At 41.6% G+C, this 26,411-nt stretch overlaps 1 protein-coding gene across 1 annotated transcript in view; it reads right to left on the reverse strand.

Moving 5' to 3' along the window:
• Positions 1 to 26,411, reverse strand: part of LOC138493213 (G2/mitotic-specific cyclin-B3-like) — a 491,616-nt gene that overhangs the window by 144,967 nt on the left and 320,238 nt on the right. The window contains exon 6 of the mRNA XM_069620365.1: positions 5,930 to 6,022. Within this exon, the coding sequence (XP_069476466.1) occupies positions 5,930 to 6,022 (93 nt within the window). The remainder of the gene's footprint in view (positions 1 to 5,929; positions 6,023 to 26,411) is intronic.

The following is a 26,411-nucleotide window of genomic DNA, read 5'->3' on the forward strand; positions in this document are numbered from 1 at the left end:
TAATATCTATATACATCATGGCATTGATTGGTAAATTACTACATTTTGCCATGTAGGGACCGAGTAAAAAGCAGTCATGTAGTCTCATATAATTAACAGGGGGTACCCAATTCTGTCTTGATCTTCCAAGCTCTCATAAAATATACACAAAATATTGGTCAAGACTAATTGTACCAGACATAGCTTGTCTTCACAGCTTTTGATTTTACAAAAATTATTACATTTTCACATATTCATGTATTCTTTTGTAAATAATTCATATTAACAATGTATAAATCTACACAAATGCATAAAATGTCTCCCAAAGCCACAATTTATTCTAATGAATGCATATCCAGACCTCCTACACATTCATTCCTTTGACCACACACCCTACCTCACGGTTATAATACCACATCCAGAACATACGAAGATTCTCAATACACTGTTAGAAACATCCTCAAACGTATTACAAATAAGGACTTAATTTCTTTGACTACGTAAACACGTGTTTCAGCCACAACCCGTTAGCCATATAATCAGGCTAAATGCTGCTGCTGCAGCCTTCATCAGGATAAGAAGGGCATCTAAATGATATGCCACTTATTATACTTCGGTATTCAGTGTGTATTCAGGGTGTCTACAATAAAAACACATTTTAACACATTTGGGGTTCTGTTGAAATGACTAAATCTGATACAATTTAAGATTCAAATTAATTTCAGCACACTAGTGCATACCCACTTTATGTATCGCACACACTTTCTCAGCTTTCCTCAGCCGATGTGTACTTGAATTGCCATTTTTTCACTATTTTCTCCTCATCTGTTAGTGCAAGATACAGGGGAAAGAAATGACAAACAGAATGTCAACCCCATGGAGAAACGTTCGCTTTATCACGTATTGACACAACACAGCATAAGCATGTGTACTTCCCTACCAATCACTCAGGTCTTCTAGATCTCCCGGGACATCTCATGTCGAAGGATTCTCCTACTGCTGCATATCCTTTGGACGAGGACAGTCGAGGAGAAAGCCCTGATTTATTCTCAGTCTCTCTGTACACGAAAAACAATGGCGGTATCTTTTGGCCAGGACTGTACCTTTATAGAAATGCAGTATTGTTAAATGGCTACATACTATAATGGCCTCACATCTAGATACAAATTAATTCTCTTTTGCTGGCGTGTCCAATCGACGTGGATATGGGGCACTGGTAGTTCAGTGCTTCTCTTTCTGTAGATCTGATACTTCTAGCATTCATCAATCTACAAAACAAACATGGCATCTTTGAGAGTCCCTGTACATCTAGTCCGTATGCTACATTCTCTAACATAGGCACCAAGTTTTTCCTGTCTGTGGTACCAGCGTCCCATATGAATTTTACGTTGCACTCCGTGGGTTTACACGAAAAGTGTTACACTAATTGGGCTGCTGTATAACAATGCTGCAGTACTGATGATCTCTGCAGCACATTCTCTCTTTATATCAGACCCAGGGTATTCCTTTAGAAGGCAGCATATGCCCAGTATTTTTGTTTCAGGGTCAAAACAGACATTAACTGACTGAAATTCTGTCTGTTGTAGGACTGCATATACAGATGTGCAACGCTGCATGTGTAAATTATCCAGTTTCCGTTTGCAAGGTCTGTGCCTGCATCTCGACCTCATGACATACTAGTCTGTCCCCTGAGGGTACTTTTAATCTCGTGTCCGTCTTTGGCTTTCAACACACCGCCCTCCCATGTCAAGCTCATCGCAAACTCCCACTTATCACTGTGCTCAGAGTGTTTTTCTTATGCTGTCATCTTGCATACGTGCCCCATGTTGGTACAACCCTTTATCAACTCCACACAACAAAAAGGAAAGGGGGGCACGAGTTCTAAATCGTCTCACCCAACTATCTAGGTTCTAGGTCCCATGGGCCTGGGTATATTAGCAATATTAAAAAGATGTTTTACTTAAAGGTGGCGCTTCCTGTACAAATATGATGTTTTTGTTTTCCCGCATTAGAATGAAAGTTGTCTCACCTATACTAACTTTTAAAATGTTTTATGAAAATTTAGATTAGGCCAGCCAGAGTATACATATAAATGCAAAATGGTCACGAATCTGACGGTAGCATGTGTGTTCTACACATTCAGCAGTATTTCTTAGTATCCCAACACAATGGTCTTGCAACATTTTAGAGAAAGGTCATGTGAAAATTAAGTGGTTCCAGTCAACTGAAAAATTAAGACCCCGATTGACTGTCTAAGCAGAGAATCCACCATTGTTTGAGTCTATGCAACTCATCAGCTAAGTTGCCCCTTTGGGGGTGTGGCTTGACAGTCTAAGAAGAACCAAAACACCTACTGGTTTGTCACTTTATTTCTAATGCAAAAGTCTGTTACGATATGCGTTGTTTGAGCGGTCTTCACCACATACAGTAAGCCGCACAGGCCTTTGATGAGATATATAGCATTTTGTTCTTTCAGAATTAGCGTGGGTTCAAAGTTCCCACCTGTTATGTACTTGCTCAAACGTGTGTTTAATGTCAGTGAACTGACACGCAAAACATTTGCCACATTTCTAGTGTCCTATAATGGGGAGTAAACGCCACACAATGAGCAATGTAGGCTCTTCTCTGATATATCTATATTTATGCACTAATTTCTGCTTCAGTTTGAAGGTTTTTTTTTTAAAGCAAACACAGGTTTCTTAGTCAAGGTTCCACAATGTTTAACCAAGTGCCAGTTCTTGTGGATGATTTTTTTGATGCCATTACTGATGTCACTGAAAATTGTGACAGAAATCTGTCCATCAATGGCGGTCTTACTCTGTAATCTGATGCAAGGTTAGTCTTCAACCCCACCGGATGGAAGCTGATCTAATGGAGAAGACTTTTTCTCAGTTGGCTTTCTAAACAGAGTACTGCATAATCCGCCATTATCTTTAAGAATCTTGAGATGTAAAAATTTGACAGTTCTCATTATATTGCATTGTGAACATTATATTGCATCTTACTGTCACAGGCTTTTAGCCATTGATGGAATTCTTTAAGTTGTTCAATGAAGCCTCTCCATGTGAGAAAGACATTGTCGATGTATCTCTTGCACACAACAATGTGGTTCGAGAACAGATTGGTAAAAGACTACACAAATTATTTTTCAAAAGATGCCATATATAGATTTGCCACATCCAAGGCAAAGGTGGCGCCCACACTTACCCCTTTGTTCGGTTTATACATTTTTTTTTTTTGTTTTTTTTTTTTTAACAGGATTTTTTTGGTCCATCATAGCCAATCTGGCACATTCTAAATTGACGCTAGTAGGTGGTTTATTCAGATTAGTGCGTGTCTCCAGAATAGCTTTAAGAATTTCAAGCCTTTTCAATTATGAGACTGAAGTACATTATGCCTCCACATCCATGGTGACAAGGATGTCAAAAGGCATCTATGTTGACGGTCTCTGATATTAATCTTGTCAGTAGGGTCTCTCACGTATGAAGGGGTCTTGATTACAAAGGGTTTTAGAAACCGTATTTAAGTTCACTATCCCACCACCTTTATCGGCAGGATTTATAATGTCCGATTTCGTATGTAGATTTTGTAGACTACGACGTTCTTGTGCACTTACATTATCTCGTTGAAAATGTATGCTTTTTGGCAGCTTTAATACTTGTCGAATTACTATATTTTCTAAAGCTTCCAAGTCAAGGGGGCATACATGATTGGATGGGATGATCGAGAGCCTGTTTTGAGGCCTGGAATATTTTCAGTCTCAATCATGGATATTTGGGGTCGGTTGGACAGATTAATGATCAGTATGTGATCTTCCGACATTGTTTTGGGTATAACGGTCTTGCTCACATTCTCTGATCCAACTGTGGTAGCCTTTTTCTGCAAATAAATGTGGGTCAATTTGTTTTTATTATAGACACCCTGAAAACTGAAGTATTATAAGAGTGGCATATCATTTAGATGCCATTTTTGTCCCGATTGTATAGCTAACAAGTTCCAATGAAACACGTGTCGATGTAGAGTCAAAGAAATTGATCCATTATTTTTAATTCGTTTGAGGAAGGTGTGTATTGGATATTGGACTGGATGTGGTTATAACCATGAGGTTGTGTGTGGTCAAAGAATGTATGTGTATGATATCGGGATATGCATGCCTTCAGTAGAATCAATTGTGGTGATGGGGGATATTGTATGCAGTTGTGTAGATTTATAAATTGGTAATGTTATTTTTTCCAAAAGAATACATGAATAATTAGTGAAAATATAATCATTTTTGAAAAATCAAAAGCTGTGAAGACATTAATTCCGATGGGTCAAGTTCTGTCTGGTACAATTGGTCTTTATCAATATTTTGTATAAATATGTAAATAAATGATAGGTGTGTACCTCTTCACTTCAATCATAGAACTTGAAGTGTTGGGGCTGCCCCTTGGGGTGGGAGAGAACTGCAGAGGTCCAATCAAAATTTGAGGCTAAAAAGTTGACGCCTCCTAATCTTAATATTTGGTGGGCGGGACAGACATTAAAAAGTGCTTGCTCTATGCACAGGGGGACAGATGAAAAGGACAGAAGGAGACAGAAAAACCTGCCAAAATGACCTGCCTGCCTTAATATCTTTCCCTTCATGGTGGGTGGGGGTGGCAAATTGTTTAGACCCTTCGTGAAATGAATACTCAATCAAATATGCCGACTCCCAAACAGATTGATGGAGGATTTGGGAGGAGTTTTAAACCCCCAACCTCTGTCCTAGCCAAATTTAAGTTATACTCATGTACAGTAATTGGGGTGTGCTCGTCACAAAACAAAATTTCCAATAGATAACCCTTCCAAAAACTTGCTTTTAAGCAAAAGGTAAATATTGTATTTCTACAAAGGGGTTTTTCTGGTCCCAAAACGAAATTCACAACTGTCACCACTCCCTAAACCTTGCTTTGAAACAACTTCCCCACTCAATACCTGGCCTTTAAACAGAGGAGTGCTGCATGCAATTTATGCCTGGGTTCTGGATGCTGGGGGGTGGAGGGGTGCTTTGCAAAGTGAAACTAGTGTAATTTCCTGAGTGTAAGTGACCCTGATATCAGAATGATTTTGTGTTGCTTTTGGGTTAAAAAGGAAACCGGGTTCCATTTGCCCATTGTATTTTGACAAATCTGTGTGGTTCCAAAACTGCTGGCATGTTCAGGTGTGCAGGAAATTAAACAAAGGACCACATGTACAATGTGTAACTTGTTCTAAAATCAAAACTGCTTTGTTAAATCTAAAACCTACTATTTACCTGTTTATTGTTGATGTTTTGTTTCTCAAAGACGGTGGCATGTGTAACTATTAAAGGAAATTAATTTAACATACTTTAAATATATATTGTCTATACCCTGGCCTGGTTCTTGGCCCATTGTTTGCACAGGGGGAGGGATTTACGTGGCTATATACAAGTTCTAGATGGGGCTTATTGAATCATCCAAACACAATCAATTGTGATCCATCTTAATTTGGGGGTGGAGAGACTCCCTATGTTGAGCATGGGCTTCCATTAGATCATTACACACCAAAGGTGTCCATTAGCTGAAGTGGCCAATCACGTAAATAATTGTGCAATCTAAAAAGGTACCTGTGTGTTCATGCGTTAACATGTTTTCCTTGAAAGAAAGCAAGATGTTAGTAAGCAGGTTAGGTGTAAAGTTTACAGTTAGCATTAGTATACAATTAGAATTACAATGAGGATTACGTGAACACTTTCAATACCCCTCCACCCTCCAACTAAATTTAACAAAAATTCAGTTTAGTACATTGACATTTTGTATGCAATAAACAATGGAAGATGTGTTTGGGTCACAAAGTCTGTAAAAGTGCTCGGTTAAAACGCCTTCATCGTCTTTTAAATAACAATTTTAGTGACACCCAATTTGTGAATTGGGTTACATTAAGGAATGAAAAGCAAATTTCAGCCTACCTCTCTTTGCTTCAAGTTGTCAAATATAGCCTTTGCATACAGTGGGACTGCAAAAGAGTTCAATTTGTGTTGCTCGTCAATATCTTCAATATTCTAATAAAAAGATAGAAGACATTTATGACTGCTGTGCCGGTTGTAGGTTGTCTTTCCACACATAGAAGTGATGAGACAAAAGCCACAAACTGTTGGGTATTGAGAAGAGACTGGATTTACAAGCCAAGTTATTTTACTATTGATTTCCATTAACAAACGTTTCAAACCATGCAAAGTAAAGTCACTAACTGGTGAGGATTCTGATACCTACCATAAGGGCAGGCCCTAGATTTTGGAGATAAATCCCATTAACCATTCATGCAAGGATCGTGGAGATTGAGCTGGTAATCCTGACGGAATAGGTATGTCCTACTGGTCGTTGTGAGACGTTTGTGTTCACATTCTGGTCCTCATATCGTCCTTTGTGCATGGGTGGGGGACATTTCAACCAGGGTAGGGGAACTCCTCTTCATTGGTGGCTCTTAAAAAAGCTTTTTTTTTTTAAAGGTGCTTGTAAACCAACACCGATTCTTTTGCATTCATTGGGGATTTTTCTTTTCTCCTCCTTTCATTATTATACAAGCCTCTCCAAAACAGCTCTTAGATTGTATAACAAAATACCCTTTTCAACGGAGGACAGAAAAAGGCAGCTGCTCTGGAAAATGCTCACAATAAAAGCATTAATGTTCTCATTGTCACAGAAGAACATCCCAGCACTGAACAAAAATGCAGACATGCCTCCGTTTAAGAAACCTTCCGACCTCTTGCTGGGAAGAAAGTACATCGGGATTGTTCCATACTCTTCTAGGTAGTAAACTACATTTGCAGTGCGAAAAAGCAGCATCAGCACTCTAACCAAGTCCTTCAGTTCACAGAGCAATCTTGCAGCAGTGATGTATCCCAAATGCAGTGCTCCACAATGCATCACTAGGACATCAACAATATCCCAAGTGGCCACATCTCTGCACACTGAAAGCACAGCTTGCAAACTGTGAATAGGCACACTGTGCCACAAAGCATCCACTCCTTCAAGATCAGAATTGTCATCAATGCCCTTACCCTGGGCATACCTCTACAAATCACCCACAAAGGAATCACTCACGATCAATACTCAGACTCTGCATCTCTGCCATCTTCACTGTACAGAGCAATGAAAAGTATTACCCCCCCCCCCCTTCCTGTTAAGCACACCCTTAACACCCGATTGGATAATCCACAGTGTCCGATTTCCATGCCAGGCATACTGATAAGGGCAGGATGTGGCAATGCGATTCCCCAACTACTACGGTGTCTGCAGAGGCCGTAAAGCAGGGGAAGTCCTTCTTGCCTTTCCACTACTCTTTGCAGCACTCCCTCACTGGGTACTGTTAAGCAGTCACACACACATATATATATATATATATCCACCAATCACATCAAAGACCTCTGCATCCATCATCTCTATTCAACATTCCAGATTTACTGTTAAACACACTGTACAAGTATCTTGTGATTCAAAAGCACCTCCAGTAAAAAGTGCTGTAAACTATCCAAGATTTCTGCATGCAGATCCATCCACATCACCATCCATCACCACAAACTACGGGTATCAATATTTTTTATACAGAACATTTGCAACTATGTTATAAGTGCCTCTCAATAGGGTACCTGCCGCTTAACCTCCATAACATACTCAAAAAGCATACTGTAATTTCTCCCCATCACCCATTGTAATGTCCACGCTGTTACCTTCTTTCATTCTGTCATTCGTATGACCTTTTCCCCCACTAACGCCTATGAAATTCGCAATATTTTCACAGAAAAGGATCACCAAATGTATCCTACCAACGTAAACCAAGTACATACATTGCATGCATGTCAACGGGGTGCCTGCCACATACCTTGCACACTTCACAGAATGCACCATTACTCAAAAAACCAAAAAAATGGATGTGTGCATTGAGAACAGTACCATTTATAAATGTGGATAAATAAATCAAACAACTGAAAGGATTGCTCCACTCATGTAACAAGCATACATCCGCAGAAAAGTTAATGCATTGCACACACAAAAACATTCTCCTTTCAAATCTGTACATCTTTACAACACTTTCTCACCCTTATATAACTACGACTAATCCATTTTCAAAGTAAATACTCCTAAACCAATACACACATGCTAAATTGCACGTCATACGACACACTTACAAATAAACCACTTACCCCCTTACTGAAAATGCAGATACTCCCAAGTCCCCATTCATATACAAAGCCATCCAATTACAAACACCAACTCTCCCTGCCGAGCCATCCCCTACATTTTTAAATAATGTATTCTCCAAATGCAATCACTATGCCATTAACATCCATATGGTCTTACTTTCTTCTTTAACAGTTGCAGTAACCACCTCTGTCGTGAAAGCCAGTGGCATGTCAACTTGAAAATACCACCTAGAATAAACCTACTCTCAACAGCAAACAAAATAAGTGAAATACTATCATAGTGTTCTACCTCTTACTGAGACAGTGTAGTGTTGTTGTATTGTAAGATGCACAATTCCATCAACCTACCGGTATTTGCTTCATTCTTACTCATTACACCTCAACAGTTGCTCACTTTATATCATTATCTCACCACCATTATAGTAACACCCAGATACCAATATAGCATTCCCAACCTAAAGTAACCGACCATTACAGAATCACACACCTCTTATTTCTACCCCCATTCATGCACACATACATTAAAAAATATGCACTTCCACACTTTCCTGTTTTCTCCAACAGCTTCTACAGAATGCCTACCAAACATCAAATCAGTAGAAAATGGAAATCGAGCAGGTCAACCTAAAAGCATACAAAATAGCCATCCACCTCAAACAGAATTTGTACAGAAAGTTCAAACACAACAGCTAATACAGTCACTAACGAAAACAAAAGCACCTACCAGTAAGCGAACCAACTCCTCTTTCAAAATGTAGAAATAAAAGAAAATGTACTAAAAAGATTGTAACTATCGCTAAAGCTAACAGAGCATGAATAAATTGTAACCTAGCCACAAGAAAGCATTCCAAAAAAATTATTTTACAAAAACATTTCCACCACATTCCTTCAGAACCTTATGAATAAAGGAGTGAAATCACGCTCAACCCTTAAAACTTACTGCAGAAAAGTAATCCTGAAAGCTCTTTTAGACAGTGCAATGGTCCTCAAAAAGGACATTCTTAATATTAATTTTAAACTGAATGGAACCACTAACAAAATTAATTAGTAAACTACAACCAGTATTTCGCACCAAACGCAATATCAGCATAGATAACTTTGGCAACATCTGTACTGGTGATTGGAGTCACACCACCAGCACAAATTCATACTTCAATGAAGAATCATACAAGCAAGAACAAACAAACCAAATTGCCATACATAGCAGTGGACGAGGGTATGAAAAGGTAGACCATACCATAATGGAAGAAGAACCACCGTTTTCACAAATATCCCCATCACACTTCGATTCAATTCAATCCGAACCAATATGCCCCATCTACAAATGGCCATGCCCATCAATATGTAACATTTGCAACATCTTTGCAGCAGTTCCTCAATCACTAAGCCAAAGGAAAATGAAAAAATACTACAAACTATTGACTCCTGCCCAGTGCGCAAATACACAGCACTACGAGGACATTCATTAGCCTGCATTTCTGGACCTGCTTGCAAAAGCACCTTCCACCATATCAAAAAGTTAGCAACACACCATTCTACTATACGAAATCTTGTTCACAAACTGTACTATGCAAAAAGGTCCAGCTTTACCACTGGAGCATTTAAATGATATGCTCCAACACAGTACAGCCAAACAGCTGCTCCAACAAATATACCACATCCAAAGCACATTTTTTGGTACTGAACAGCACTTATAAACTCCAGAAAATAGTAGCAACAAACTTGCAGATGGCAACTTTCTATTGCACACATACAAAAAAGAAATATTCAAGTTCAAAAGCACATCTGCTGAAGTACCAAACCAAGTATGTGTTGTTGCAGAACCTTTCATACAAAGAGCACGAAAACTCTAGATATAATGTACAAAATAGAAGACAATGAAGAATCACAATGGTTCCAATTAGCTCTCTCCATTATAGCAGAAATCAAATACGAAATGACTAACACCTCCATACTGTGCACAAACTGCACTGCAAAATTGACAACCAAATGCCTTCACGGGCTTGACAACCAAATGCCTTCACGGGCTGTCAGTAGTAATTTGGAAATATTCCCACTTCCAAACACACTCCAACAGCTTAATTTGTATGAGAGCATTATAATCCAAACAGTACACCCATTTCAAACAATAATATGACTGCAACCAAAAACTGAAAAGCTGCCTCCCACTGAATTACTAAGAGGCAATTGTGGCATAGTTGTTTAGTTACTATTCGATCTCAAAGAAAATGTAGACGCTCTACAAGTGCAACGGCCAATAGAACAATCTTGGATTATCCTGGTGAATGGTGTACCTACAAAAAAAAACCAAAAAATTGGCAGCAACTAGTGGACTTAAACAAAGTTAGGAAAGCCGTGCAATGTCTTAAAGACAACAATGAATACTACAAAGAAATAAACGTTGAAGACAACCTGAGAGAAACCACCGAAATATTTCAGGACTCAACTGCCCAATTTGAACTTCTAGATCCTACTGCAGACTCCAATATTTTATAATACTATACAATTCATCCACTGCACTCCGAAGACACCATAGACTATGCTCTGGAAACACATCAAATGCAGCAAGCCAAAGGATCGCTTATCAGTATATGGGAAAAAAAGTGTAGATGCACAAGCCTTTCCTCTACTCTTTCTGACTGGAAAAGATGGAAGATATGATGAAAGATGCACACAAATAGCATCTGAATACTGTTCTTTACGAATGTATTCTGAAGACCCTAGATTCAGACAAAATGTGGAATACATGTTCCACCTCCTCTTTGAAAGTGAATTAGCATCTCTATGTTCATGGAAGTCATTTCACCAAAATGCCAGGGGGTAGCAGAAGTGACTTCACACAACCCTTGAGCCCCGGACGACATCACAGGAAGTGGTGTCATTTGACCCCACCCCGAAGTGATATCACGGGTATCGATGGAACACAACCTTTCACCCGTTGATAAAACAGTAAGTGGCATCACATAGCATTGTACACTACAAAAAATATGGTTACGATATCACTATAATGTGATGTACATAATTGCTTTATATAGAAAAAATATACACCCAATATCACCCAACCTGTGTTGGTACTCATATCGACCTCAGAAGGATGAAAGGCTGAGTTGAGGCATTTAAGAACAGAGTAAATCAGCGATTCACCCCTGAAGTGTGCCTGAAATAAACCTTTAATGAGTCTAGCAATTGTATAGCATTCCAGATAAACGCATTATTTGGTATTCCTATTCTTTCTTCTTTAGGGTCAGTGCTGAAAGTGTTAGACTTTTGGCACTTCTGTTCTTAATTTTCTTTTATTTGAGGGGCCTGAACAAGCAAGCCAGCCACTCCAGAAGTAAAGAGCCACATGGTGCTGTCAACAGCCCAGGAGCTTACATTACAAAAAAAATTATATATTCTCTCTTTTTTTTTAGTGGTTGCAAGGGAGACCACAGAGGTCGCAAGGGAGAACTCTGGTGACCCCTAAATGAGGTCCCCGTCTATGTTATGGAGTTGCACACACATTAAAAACAAGTTCCCATTTTCAAAACATGTCTGCTACACAGCTACTTCAAAAGCTGCAAGACAAAAACAAAGTTTTCCAGTCAAGTAACTTGGCAAACATGCATGGTACGAAAGAATACTGGTTCCAACGGCATGCAGATGTACGGTGTATGCTACGCAACCTAGGCTCACCCACATGGTTTGTCACTAAGTTGTGCAGCGTATGCATGGGAATACTTGCACACTTTCCTACGCACAGCAAACAAAACCAAAACTGGTATAGTCATGAAAACACCAGGAGAACTCTGCTCTCTTGATCCTGTAAATGTATCAAGGTACTTCCATCATCGCTTTATTGTTATGCAGCACTTTATTTGTAATAAAACCCTTCCTCCCTTCAGAGAAGTGGAAAACTTTGTTTGGAGAAAATATCAAACCAGAGGAGCACCACACATCCACATGATTTTGTAGATTAAAAAATGCTCCTAAATTTGGTCAGGCCAGTGATGCAACTGTTTTGCAGTTTGTTGAGAAATATGTCACTTGCGATATTCCTTCAGAAAGTATACTGTGACCTACATGCACAGATTTTGCAGTTTCAAAGACATAAGTGTGGCAAGTATGGTCAGCACAAATATAAAATCAAAGGCAAATAGTACACCAAATGCCGCTTTGGTTTCCCTAGACCAGTTACAGCAACAAGGCAAGTAAACAGCTTCATGTCTTTGGTTAGACAGTGTAAAAGGCAAATCTAAGAACACAATGCATAAAAAAGAAGCAAAGCATCAAAGTAAATCATTGATTACAATGCAATCATTGACCTCCTATGGAATGTAGATGTGCAGTACATTGCAGACAATTCTGCTGCAGTGCCACAAGAGGTCACAGCATACCTAACCAAAGCAGGGAAAGCAGAGCTCAAAGACTTCTGGGATGACAAATCTGACAAAACAGTGTCACAGAAATTGTATAGCTTCCGCATAAAAATGCACTACCATAGAGAATGTGGCTTCTACGAAGCCGCAGAGCATTTTAACTGGCACCACTTTATATGGAAAATCTGAAAACAGTGTGACTAAGCCTTGCTCCTGCTGCATCCAGAAAGAGTTCTGAAATCCTATGAAGGCATAGAAACAATAGCCAAAAATGATCGCAACAGCCAAGACATTTTGAAAACCAACTTATTGGACACATACTACCCAAACAGGAGTACTGCTTTAGAAGCCATTTGCCTATACCACATATTCCAAAACTTCTCATACAAAAATAATATTAAACCAGATGGGGGGAAAAAAAAGGTAAATACAGAGTCAAAAGTTGTGAAGGCAGCCTGGTGAAACTTACCAAACTCGGCCTGATTAATCATATGAAGCTGTCATTAAAAACTCCTCCACACAAAGAACTGTACTACATGGCTCTACTGCAACTTTTTAAACCATGGAGGAAAAAATTATTAGATTGCCTCCTATGAATATGCTTTCAATGTTAGTGAAAGTACCATAACAGATAAAAACGTTACGCAGTACAAAAACATATTGGACAATGAATGCCAAAAAGAAGAACTTCAAGCACAACTGTAGACAGAGCAGTGAACCTTCTGTAACAGGAAGCCAAGAACCATTTTTACAGCCACTCATAGCAAATGAGGCAGAATTAGCCATGACAGAAGTAGAGAACACCATGTGTCAGTATGAGCAATCTGCAGAAGACTTTGCTCTACTAAAATCACAACTAAACAATGAGCAGCGTACCACATTGAACATGGTTTACAGCAAGAAACTAAAACTTGTACCTGTGAACACTGCAAACATCAACTGCTACGTATACGTGGTGAAGCTGGTTCAGGCAAAACATTCTTAATAAAAATCAGTAAATTCCTCTAACAATAACAACCAACAAGCTTTCAGCTGTTGTAACTGCCCCACAGATTTAGCTGCCTACAACATAGGTGGTGTCACTTTACACAAATTAGACTACTACAAACTTTCAACAGAAGCCGTTATGGAGCTACACAGTTTGAAACAAGTGAAAATGCTGCTAATAGATGAGGTGAGCATGGCCTCTAAATTAATGTTAGCTTTGATTCACCTCAGATTGCAAGAGGCCCTCAAAACAGACTATGAAGAACTCTTTGGAGGGAAACATGTGATTGTTTTCGGATATCTCCTTCAATTAACACCAGTGAAAGGTGAACCTATCTTTAAAACCTTAGGAAACAGACTATGCCGTAAAAATCTTGGAAGCATAGGAATGCAATACAGAGAACTAACCGAAAACATGTGTCAGTCTGCAGACTTCACCTATGCCAACATTTTAAAAAACATTTGGATTGGTGTAATATTGAAGGAAGCGCAGTCTACCCTAAATACCAGACACATCCATGAGCTATACAGTCATAACACATGTGCTACAGATGTCAGAACAATTAGCACACAACAATGTCAACTGTATGTCCTTAATGCCAACTCTAGCAAAATGTGCACAAATCAATGAAACAATCCTGAAAAAAGAAAAGCAACCACTCGTGCAAATTTACTCCACAGACAAACTGGACGTACACAGTATGACAATACACATGTGTGAACAAGCCATAGCACGCCTAAATACCTTAGAAAACTATCTCCAACACAGCTGGTTTGGAAAAGATTTTAACATTGTGCTTAAACTGTAGAGTAATGCTAAAGTGTAACTTTGACATAGAGCAAGGTTTAGTTGAGCACTTGGCACAGTTGTTGGCTTCCAGACATACCCACGTGACAACAGCATTCAGTTCGTCAACATCCACTTTGACAAACTTTCAGAAGTTCAAAGGACGACGCTCAACATCTCAATTACTTCTTTTCAAAGACATGTATGTACGCAGAGAACAGTTTTCTGTCGTTAGCATACGCAGTGCCTAGTCATAAATCACAAAGTCTAACCTTAGATCAAGCATTAATGTTACGCTCACCTGGTATCCACAGGGACATCACCCAGCCGGGTTACTCGCTGGTATGGTTCTCAGCTTTGCCCTGATGTGGTCTGCAGGGAAGTTTCTGCCTGAAAATACAGGATGACTGTGTTCAAGACTGATCAACTGGGGTAAGTATCCTCCCTCCACCCCCGTATGATTTCAGTCCCTCTGGCGCCCTCTCCGTCCTGCCTTCTTTTTAGGGGCGCGTTGTCATTCATGGGCGAGTGTGGTTCAGTTACTTCACTGACGCTGGCCCGTTTGATATTTTTCAGGTAGGTCCTATTGCTGTTCTTTAGTTTTGTTGCTATCCTGCATGCCTTTCTTTGTTTAAAATGTCTTTTTTCTCCCTTAGGTATGCAGAGCTTCAGCGCGGCGAACTGGCTTGGTTGAGCCCCGCTGGTAAATGATGGCACATTAAGAGCGCTATGATGCGGTAAGTAGGCGCTATGCGCAGCGCTGTAAAGTCTTGCCTTTGCTAACCGGTGTTTTCCTTCCTTGTAGGTCGCGGTGTTCTTCAGAATGAGTGGAATGTCGGGAGTGGTGCCAGCCGAGAGGCGACCAGCCAGGTTAGCCTTTTGAGCAGTTCATAATTTGTAAATGTCTCTACTGCTTTCTTTAATGTTGCCTCTATCTTCCTCTTTCAGGTCGTTCTGTCCGGGAGGCGTGCAGATTCGCGGAAGCTGTTCTCAGTAGCTACGAGTGTTTAAAGATTAAGACTGCAGGTAAGATGCTGCTGCTAATGATGTTCCTTTTGTCTCCTTGCAGGTTCTGCTTCTCCGAGGGAATAGCTGGACACGGTGAGGGTCACGTTGCAAGCTGCAAAGTAACGCAAAGCGTGTTGTCTTGCTCGGGTGTGGTTTAAATAGCCCCAACAAAATAGTCAGGTAAAGTAGTCCCTAGGCTGCCACACCCAAAACACTAGACCGCATAGCTCGGTTCTTAGGAACCAAGCTATGTGGATGCCTCCATGTTTGCTGCCAATAAAATAAAGTAGTTCCCAAGCATTGTTTTTCATGGTGTATGAGCCTGGCGCTATAGGCGCCAGGACTAGCCCCATGAGGGCTTTTGAAGAGGATGCTAAGCTCTAGAGGCCCGAGTCCTGACTTCACCTGGCCAATGGGTTTGCCAGAGGGGGTTTTGGGCGAGGGTCGTAACAATTGATGTTGACAGCACAGTCTTTAAAGAAGGCATGAGTTACGTAGCACTGTCACACCTACGTGAAGGACCATTTCTAGTCAATTTTGATGCAAGTAAAGTCAACGCTGACATTCCGTGCATCGTAGAGTAGAATAGACTACCTGCACTCTACACACCCCATCTCAAAATATGCCCAGTTCCTCAAAAACAAACTTTGTCAACTAAAACTAATGCAATCAACCATATAAATCATCTCCCAACAGTACCACCAAAGAAAGTGAAATCAGCTCATATTCCAACTTCCAAAAACACAGTAAAATTGACTAAAAAGGACAATACATATCCAACTGCACAAAGAAAACTACCTCTTCAAACAAACCACATGCACTTCGATCAAAGTACTCAGACACAGAACTATCTGGTCCGTTCAAATTTTCCAATGCAAATGGTGTAAATTGCTATGCAAATGTAGCAATCAATGTTCTATTCCAATTGCCAGCAATTGTTATAAACATTTATTTAAACGGCTCAGATCAGTTGTGTTTACAAATGCTAGCGCTTCACAGAAACGCAACAAAATATCCTGAAAACACTTGCAGTGTCTCAGGAAAAAGGCAGGAATTGGACTACTGTGCTGGAATGGTGGGATTCACTATAAACATACAAGAACCACCACAGGGATTTTGAAAGTACTTACTACAAGTGCTGGAAAGCAAAAACATACCCATAAATGAAATCTTCTAGATTTCCTACATGTGGAAACATTCATGCACTCTCTGCAACCATGTCATTCAGGAACATGTCCCCAGCGAGCGCTTTGTCTATGTATCTATACCAAACTGATTTCATTCTACTCATACAAAATGCAAACCATAGTATATTGTGTAGTACTTGCAATTCCACGTCACATATACAATCACCTAGCCAATGCGTAATATTAATGCTTTTAAGATGCAATGCAGATGCAACCCAAAACAACTGCAAGCTTTCTGCCTTCACACACGGACAGGTATCACTTGGCAAGAAAACCTTCACAACCGTAGCCATAGTATACCACACAGGCGACAACCACTGCAGGTCACTATACTGCATACATTCGAAAGCAATGTGCATGGTTTGAGTGCAATGATACTTCCATTACTCCAAAGCAGAGATTACCAGAACATTTTATGCCTACTTATTATTCTTGAAACCAAACTTTACTCACCGATCTACAAAAGTAGACTAACCTACTCCCCAACACCCACTAGTACATACAGAATTGAAAAAATAAAATATCACCTATTACTGCTTACAGGCAGAAAAACAATAAGTAAAAAAAAACACACTAATATGGTTTCCTAAATGGTGCTTAAAAAAACTATCAAGTATGAGGGTTTATGACTATTCCGAGTATCCTCTGAAACCACTGACTACTCAAATAAGTCAACTGTCTAACAATCCCCATACCAATGCAAGAAATATGCAAATATCATTAAGTAAGCCCATAGTGGTGCACCAGCACTTCAGAATGTTGAAAGATGTGAAAGTATCAGCGAGAATGCAGGAGCTTCTAAACATAACCTATAAAAAGGGAAAACTAAACAGCTAGAATACGCCAACTGGTATCTAACTGCAACCATAATACTTCAATATTGCTTTCAGCATTCAAACTGCCAAACTGAACCTTCAGCAACCACAGTGCTGCAAACAAATCCTCAAAAACGTCCAAACTATCAACAGTTAAAATACACTGACATTTTTCCAACTGCCCCTACAATTCTGCAATATCACAGTGCAATGGCACAATAGGTGCAAAACATCAGCAACAGCCAAACACAAAGAAATGGTGCTAAAAAGGAAAAAAGTAAACAGTTAGAATACGCCAACTGGTATATAACTTCAATCATATTACCAGCACTTACAAAACACAAATCATACACCACTTCAATTTATCCTACTGCAAAAGTGCACCTTAAACATTGCTGTAACCAGTACAAACATTACTGAAACAGACTGTGCAGCATAACAGCAAATGAATTATGAAGTTTTTTTTATATTCAGCATGGATTTCTTTTTCCCACAGACCCAATGATCATGCAAAGAAGCACAGGCACTCCACACGTTGCACAGTACACATGAGGGTCCACAAAGTATAGAAATATCTGCATTGCAATGAACTACAAAATAACCAAGGACATGCTCTAACAGGTTATATTTTACCAGAGAGAAACAACGGATACTCCTACATTGCACATATACACAGAAACTGCATAGGCCCTCAACAGTAGAAACAGCAAGTGTAGAACTATTGGTGGCATACTTCTTTATAATCTCCACATTGTAATCTGTGCACATATTTCAGCAATCCACATACCAACATCACAGTGTTCAATGCATAGCTATATTATGCTGTGCTGCATGTATCCACAGCCTACACTCTCGACTGCATACCCTACAGTCTATAGCCTCCAGCCATGCACTCAATACCGTAGAACCTGGCCACAACCACCACAGCATACTAAAAGCATGCATGCAAACATCTACCCACTTAACACAAACAAGATCAACAGCCACCTAGTCACTTCAGTTCACATGCTATTCCACTACTTCCACTCAATGGACAAACTCTTTGCTAAATGCACTCTTCACCCAAGCCTCTAACAACTGACCACAATGAATACATTATAGTACAGTAACCTACCGAATAATCTGCACACGCACCACAACCCAAACACAAAATGCATCCATATCTCATATGTAACTGTGCTATGCTCTGCAAGATGTGCCTTCTTGCATGCCACTGGTATCGTTTTTGGCCCATTACTTTATGTTTGTTCTTATGTACACCATTTGACTGGAACAGGTAGAACACACAATAGAGTGGACCACATGGTGCAGAAATGGGCAAGCATATTTCAAAGTCTGCTGTAGCCCTTAACATTTTAAACTTCTCCTTTACTCTTATAATATGTAATGCACACAATTTGAAAACCATATCCCACTTACAATCTTATGAAGAGTTGTAAAGTAATTTCTTTTGTTTCATGGACGAGGGCGCCAAATATGTCCGTTCGTGCCCAAAGACGGTAAACTGCTTAACATGGCTCTGGCACCCACGTATGATCAGCAGTGTCTCACACACTCCCAACATACACCGTTGATTAATAAGACATTGCACATATAAATATTACATAATTCGTAATTCTGGAATTGTATTTTTGTATCATCCGTCCAATCATTGCGCCATTTATAAGGTACCATCATATCACCAAGTACCTAATACTAACTTCTACGCAACCACTCTTCTTACATTGCAAGATGCACAATAACATTCTAACACTTTCCAGCATGAATGCTTTACCCGCATTGTGCCCAGAAATTGAAACGAAACAGGCCTCTTTCAACACGACCAACGCTTTTTGTAAAATAGCCTTGACCACTACGCATGAATTGCTCCAAGGACATACATTGTACGAAATTTTTGAAAAAGCAAAGAACTTACATTTTAGTCACAGCTGACATTTTCCGCTAAAGTAGTTTGCAACTATTCAATATGGAGTACAAAGGAATTTCTGGTTGACACAGTACAACCATGGAATTTGCAGAAATTATGTAAGTAGAACTTTACATAACATTTCTATAGGGATTAAAAGTTAGGAGACAGTGCTCTTTGCATAAATATTAACGTACAGTGCTGTAAACTTTGTCTGTGTGCACAGTACTGGGTTTTCTAACAGTAGTCTTGAACGCTTCGTTACAGTGCCATCTCTCCGGGATTCAGCCTTCATGAGTGCTACGATTGTTGGTCGTTCGGTTCATATCGATCTTCAGCCCATTCTAACCTATGCCTATAACACAACACTGCAACGGAACAACTCCTGCTCTCAAACAGGACAATGTTTAATTGTGTGCTTAAAGATTGGCTGTATTGTCCTTATAATTAACTTTCAAACACGAGAGTTAAACCCTACCTTGTTACATTAAAATAAATTACAGCCAGAAGTGCATATAACACTTGCCCAGCAGACAATCAGCTACAGTTGATGATGTACTGTCGAACATCTTGCCAAAACAGCTTGTGCATTGTCCTGCAATCGCAGCGGTCCCCCAGGAGTTTTCTTTTGGGCACACACAGAGGGGACGTGCCGTGTGTCTGACAACACTTGCTGGTACTGAAATCATTTGTAAAAAGCAAATAAAATGAAATGAGGGGGTGTTGGCAACGTTTGAAAGACGCAGCACATGTGTGTAGACGTGTAAGGAGAGTGGCACTTAGAAAACAGATAGCAAGTCTTTGGGTGAACACCCGATGCAAGTCAATAACACAATAGTTCCGTGGAGACAACCACCTCCTATGTTCATCTATGCATGTGCCACAAAATGCGCACCATCCAGATCACGTATAGAAGGAAAAGTCTTTTGTAGTACTGCTTAGTCTCTAGGTTTGCGTATGCAGCTACAGAAATAAGGAAGTCCCTGAAATATCAGAAACTACCCGCCAGAGGTCAAAATGAAGGAGTACTGGGCATGAAAAAGTATAGCCATTGTTGCCCTTGCTTTACCTTTTTTCATACTTTCATTATCCCATGCGTTGTTGCAGTTTTCAATGCAACTTGCATATTCATATAAGGGCCCCACATAAAAGGTTTGCGGAAGACACTGTGCGTTATACACCCCCAACCGTTCCACTCTCCTACAAGGGGGTGTTACTGGGACCATGTAAATAGCCACCTGCTTTCTATACGCCGATCCTGGAAGGCGTTCTATGTGCCCAGTCTTGCTTTGACGCCCTGTGGCCAACATACACTGCACTCTGTGTTCCTGGCCTTGTGTAGGCGTAACCTGCAGTACCTTCTATATGAGCTCTGTATGCGCACTCTAGCTTGTATTCTTTATACCGAACCTGGCCAGCGCTATATACGTCCTTTGTGACCTGGGTTATATGCGTTTGCCCAGCCTGGACTGAGATCAGTCTCGTTTAGCTTCTGGGAGTACATTTTATTTCATAGCAAAACTGAATTGCTTTTATGGGCTCTCAAAGTTGGTACATCAACCACAATGAGATTGCATGATTTGCCCAGGATTACACACTTTGTTTAGGTAGCTAAAGTAGGAGGTAGCTAAAGTAGGAGTTTGTCCCAGGCGAACTTGAACACATATCTTCACGGATCTACTTCATATCAATATGTGCTAATGGGTTGGGTGGCAAACGGGTAAATAATTGGTTTTCTAACAAATCACATAATAGCCATATGTACTCCCAAACCTAGATGTATTTTAACCTATGTGCAATTTTGAATCTAGATGTGTTTCCAACCTAGTTACAATAGCACTCCAAGGTGTACTCTGACCAATTTACCCAGCCCAAACTAGCCACTATCACAGCCTGGACTGCTCCCCACTAGTGCCACTAGCCTCCAGTATTACGCACCGTTATCACCAGACCATGATCTTCTGGCTTGCCCTAATCATGTTCCCTTTCTGCATAACGCTGGGAAATGTACCCTGTAGCAGTAACAGCTACATAGCCCACCAGGATGGCCTGGCTAAACTAGGGTGCCCCAGACACCACCCCATCCCCTGCCCCACACCATTCCTACCCTCTGCATCCCCCTTCACTCCCACTTACCACCACCCTCTCACCTCCATTGTCAACCAAGGCCCACCTACCAACACTATACACAGCCACCCGAGTCCCATCGCTAAGTCTACCAACACTATACACAGCCACCCGAGTCCCATCGCTAAGTCTAACCAAACTAAACTGACTACCAAACCTCCCGCCTGTTCTAGGCCTCCCAGCCCAACCCCCTCCTTTACTCCTAACCTCACCACCCGCAATGACAGATTAGGCTCCAGGTTCCCCACCACAACTACTAGGCCCAACTCTAAACCTAACACCAAAACCAATACAAAGCACAATGCGCCAAATAAGCCCACACCTCCCCCATTAAAAGGTGCCCTACTCAATGTCAGATCCCTGGCTGCCCACCCCACAGAAATTGCAGACATCATCCTTACCAACGACCTCGACTTTCTAGCCCTAACAGAAACCTAGCTTCATGAGGCGTCTGGACCCCATCTATCGCTAGCCATCCCAGACAAATACTCTATCCTCAGAGCCGATAGACCTAACGCCAGAGGTGGAGGTGTAGCAATCATTTCCAAATCCTCCCTAGACCTCAGACTAGCTTCTACAGCCTCACTCACATCCTGCGAGTTACTCACAGCCAAACTACAAACCTTACCCACAACCACGATCACCCTCCACCTCATATATAGACCCCCAGGGACCTTTGAAGAAGACATCATATCCCTCATCACCGAAAATTCCAAACCATCAGCACAAATCATGATCCTCGGAGACTTCAACCTCGCTTACCAAGACCCTAACGATGCACATGCTGCATCCCTAGCCAATATCCTAAATGAACACGATCTCACTCAACTCATTGTACTCCCCACCCACCAAAAAGGCAGAACCCTTTACTGGGTAGCAACCTACAATTGCAATACAACCTGCAAAGACCCCCAACCTCTGGCATGGACTGATCACCACATGATCCCTCTTGAGTTCAACACCAATCAGGCACCGCCCAATAAACACCACCTGGCACCAGCCTGTCCCACCAGGAATAAAAGAAACATTACTGCTGAAGTCCTACCACTGGTCCAACCCACCCTCAATGCTCTTCCAGCCAACGCGGACTTAAACCTGCTGATCAACACCTTCAATGATTCCATGGCTAGAGCAATGGATACCGTTGCCCCTCTGAAAATACGCAAAGACAAACCTGTTAGGGAGAATTCTCTGTTTAGGCTGAATTTCCTAACCTAGTGAGTCCCCCAGCAGCTTTGCTGGATTTCTGGAGTTTGTTTTTTTCATCCTGCCAAGAGTGAGACTCTTTTCCTCCCACTCTTGGACATGAATGTGGTTGATTTCTTTGAATGTCAATGTGTTCTATGGGCTATGGGGTCTTTTACTCCATAGGGCCTCATGTGTTTTGCTATGTGTGTTACACCGCACCCTCTGTGCCATAACACTGGGGTGTCCTAGAGGATCCCCACCATAGACTCCATACCCTGGGACTGACTACTGTCTCCCAGGGCATGTTAAGTCACCATTGGCTTTACTAGACCTAAATTTACTAACAGAACTAGTACAAACCATCCTATTGTGGACGCACTGGTAGTGGTAATTCGATTACCCCTGGGTCTGTTGTTCGAGGGGGCACTGTTCCGTCCCCCTCGTTGAGTTTTGGCTGGTGGCAGTGGATACTACTTTTTATATTCGACCGCGAATATATTCCTATGGGATTCTTCCCATTGCTGGAGGCTAATACTTTTTTCACATTAGTCTCTAACATATCGCTGGTTTATTTGTCTTAAATAAATCCACCGGTTGGTATTTTCTGCCAGAACTCGGTTTTTAAAATGGCGTATGCGTTCCCCTCTGTAACTCCGAACCAAAGGTTGAGCCCTTTGTTCCACTTTTGGCGGGCTTCTGCACAGAAGCCCTCCAGAGTGGTGCCATTCTGTCTGGGTACCACAGGGGGTGTGGTAGGGGGTTTAGGCACCCTGGACTGAGTTGCCTTGCCAACTCAAATCGCACTCTGGTGTGATTGGCCCGAGTGGTGAGCCGCCCCGCTCACCACTTAGCATGTTTGATTGACAGCTAGGCTGAATGAATGGGGGTTTTCTGCATAAAAGCAAGGCTTTTGGGACTGGAACTTGATAAGTCGCCACAGGACCTAAGAATCTGACGAGGGTAAAGCTGAGCCGACCTGCAACGACGACACCTCTGGTGGAGCCCTGCTGAACCGACTCACCACTTCCCAACGACAGAGGCGATCTTCCTGCTGGAGAGTCTTCTTCCCCTGACTGGTTGCTTTTTCTTCGCTTCCAGGACGTCTAGTGGTCGAATTGCCCGTGCCGAGCACCCCGGCAACCGGATAGCCACTAACCACTGTACCGCGACCAAAAGGTGGTGCCTTGTGATTGAGCACTCCATGGCTGGTCTCTTTCCTGGTGGTGCAACGATCTTCAACTTTTCATCGACGACGGGATCCTCTCATCTTCTGACAAAGCCCCGACTTGCATCCACCACCAGGAGCAACTGCCCCCGCCGGAGCTGTCTCTTCACTCTCAAGGTACTGTGTCCGCCTGGCTTCCCTTGAAACGGTTAGCGTGAGGTGTCTTAAATCCTTACCTTTCCATTGGGTCGCCTCCAGACCTTCTTAAACGTTTGTTCTAAACTGGTCCAAACTTTGTGACATTTCGCTACAAAGACTTGAAGTGCATTTCCACTGTGGTACTTTTTCGGACATATCGCCTTGTCTCTCTCCGAGCGGGCCTGGCCTCTGAACTTTGTGATTTACAGTAGACCCTGCCTTGCTCACCTTGCATTTGTTTCGTAAAAGTGTTGGTAGCGAGTTGGTTTCATACCCTGCCTTTTTCTCTCCCTTTCTAACGGATACTAGAATGCCATCTAGGTTAAAGCATTCACCTCGGTCTGCAAATAAGTGGTGCCGTTAAACCTAGACTTGTCGAAATATTGTTATGGGATTGATATATACTTATAGTAACTGTGATTGAAGTTGTTTGCCATATTAGTGCCAGTGTGTTTTCCATAGATGTGTTTTTAAATAAATAATTATATGTCTTTACACCCAAGCTCTGATCAGTGTCTGCTTGTTCTACTGTGTAAATTGCCCTATCCTGTATATTCCAAATGCTGCCCAACTCGTCTTGAGAGAAGTCTGACTGCTCAGCCACGGCTACCAGGTAAATCTGGGTGGTGCAGACTGCTACCAATTGGGTTTACTGCCAACTCCTGTAGACAAACTTTTTGCAGTGGTCCCAGAGGGAACTTCACAGGTTTCTGCCTAACAAAACCCAAAGCTCATCTGATCTCGTGGTACAGCCCTGAGCTCAAATTACTCAGAAAAGAGAAAGCCAAGGCACAACACACTTGGAAGACTAACCCCACCGCGGAAAACAAATCCAACCTCACAAACCTATCCTCACTTTACAAAAGCGAGATAATCTGCACCAAAAAAGATGTATACAACACCAGGATTGTTCAGGCAGGATCCTCCACCAAAGAATTATTTAAAATTTTGAAGGAACTAGAAAACCCTATTTTACCTCCAGACACCTGCCTGAAAGACAAATCCTGGTGCACCAGCATCCAAAATGCCCTCAACAATAAAATCTCAGGACTCAAACTAAAATTGAGGACAAACGCCAACAACTCTCCAACAACAAGGTCACCAACCCTAGCCTACCCTTGGCCAACAATACTAGTTCAGGCTTATCGTTTAAGAAAGTCACCATCCCTGAAGTTCGAAAAATCATCACCTCCTTGAAAGCCTCAAACTGCAAAGGAGATAGCTGCCCTGCACAGATCATAAAAGATGCAGCCAGAGAGCTCTCCCCCTTCATCACCAAACTTATCAACCTATCCTTCACCAATAACTCGATCCCTAGCAACTTAAAACAATCATGGGCTCTCCCACTCCTAAAAAAACAATCCCTCAACCCAGCCAGGCCCATCACCACAGTCCCCTTCCTACTAAAAATCCTAGACAGAGTTCCAAATTCAGGAATACTTGGAATCCAATCAACTGTTAGGAATACGTCAATCTGGCTTCAGACCTCAACACGGAACAGAAACCGCCCTTGTTGATCTCAAAAGCCAGATTGCTGAAATTAAAGATAAAGGAAATGCCGCAATCCTACTCCTACTAGACCTCTCAGCGGCCTTTGACCTGGTCAGCCATGACATTTTTTGTAATCACCTTGCCACCGCAGCCCACTTCTCCTCCTCTGCCATCACATGGATACAATCCTTCCAGGCTAACAGAACCATCCGGGTTTTCTCTACAACAGCTGCAGCAGACCCTATCCCCATCACATGCGGGGTCCCACAAGGATCCTGTGTATCCCCCACTTTGTACAATATATTTACAAAGCCTCTATTTGACCAACTGGACCATTTTGGTGTCACCTACACAAATTACGCAGATGACACCCAGATACTCCTCACCATCACAGGCAATTACCAAGCAGACGCCGCCCAGATCAACAAAATATTCTCCATCATTTAGGCATGGATGGCCTCGCATGGTCTCTGCCTGAATGATTAGAAGACAGAGCTCCTCATCGTCAGCGCCACCAACACCCTAACTAAACTTAATCCTAGCTACAATATCACCATCGACGGCCACACCATCCCTATTGCCAAAAGCGTGAAAACCATTGGCTTCTATCTAGATGCCAACACCAAACACACCAAGCACACCAAACACACCAAACACAGCAACATGACCGCCTCAGACGCTGCCTACATCAGCAAGCTCATTAGGGCCAGCAGACCATTCCTATCTCCCAACAGCTGCCTCACCCTTGCGAGGGCCCTCATACAATCCAAACTGGATTATTGCAACAGCCTGTACCTAGGTGCTAATCAATCCGTACTCAACAAGCTGCAGGTAATACAAAATAACACTCTGCACACAGCCCTCAACATTCCTAGACGAGAGCATATCTCCGACACCAGGAAAACCTGCAAATGGCTATCCATAGGCCAAAAAATTTATTTAAAAACCATCTGCCTCACGTACAAATCCCTCAATCATCTAGCACCACCATATCTAGCTAACAAATCACCATGAAACCTGCTACCAGATC

Source organism: Ambystoma mexicanum, chromosome 10 (genome assembly GCF_040938575.1).
Source record: "Ambystoma mexicanum isolate Mex_15411 chromosome 10, UKY_AmexF1_1, whole genome shotgun sequence".
In the NCBI taxonomy this organism is placed as follows: domain Eukaryota; kingdom Metazoa; phylum Chordata; class Amphibia; order Caudata; family Ambystomatidae; genus Ambystoma; species Ambystoma mexicanum.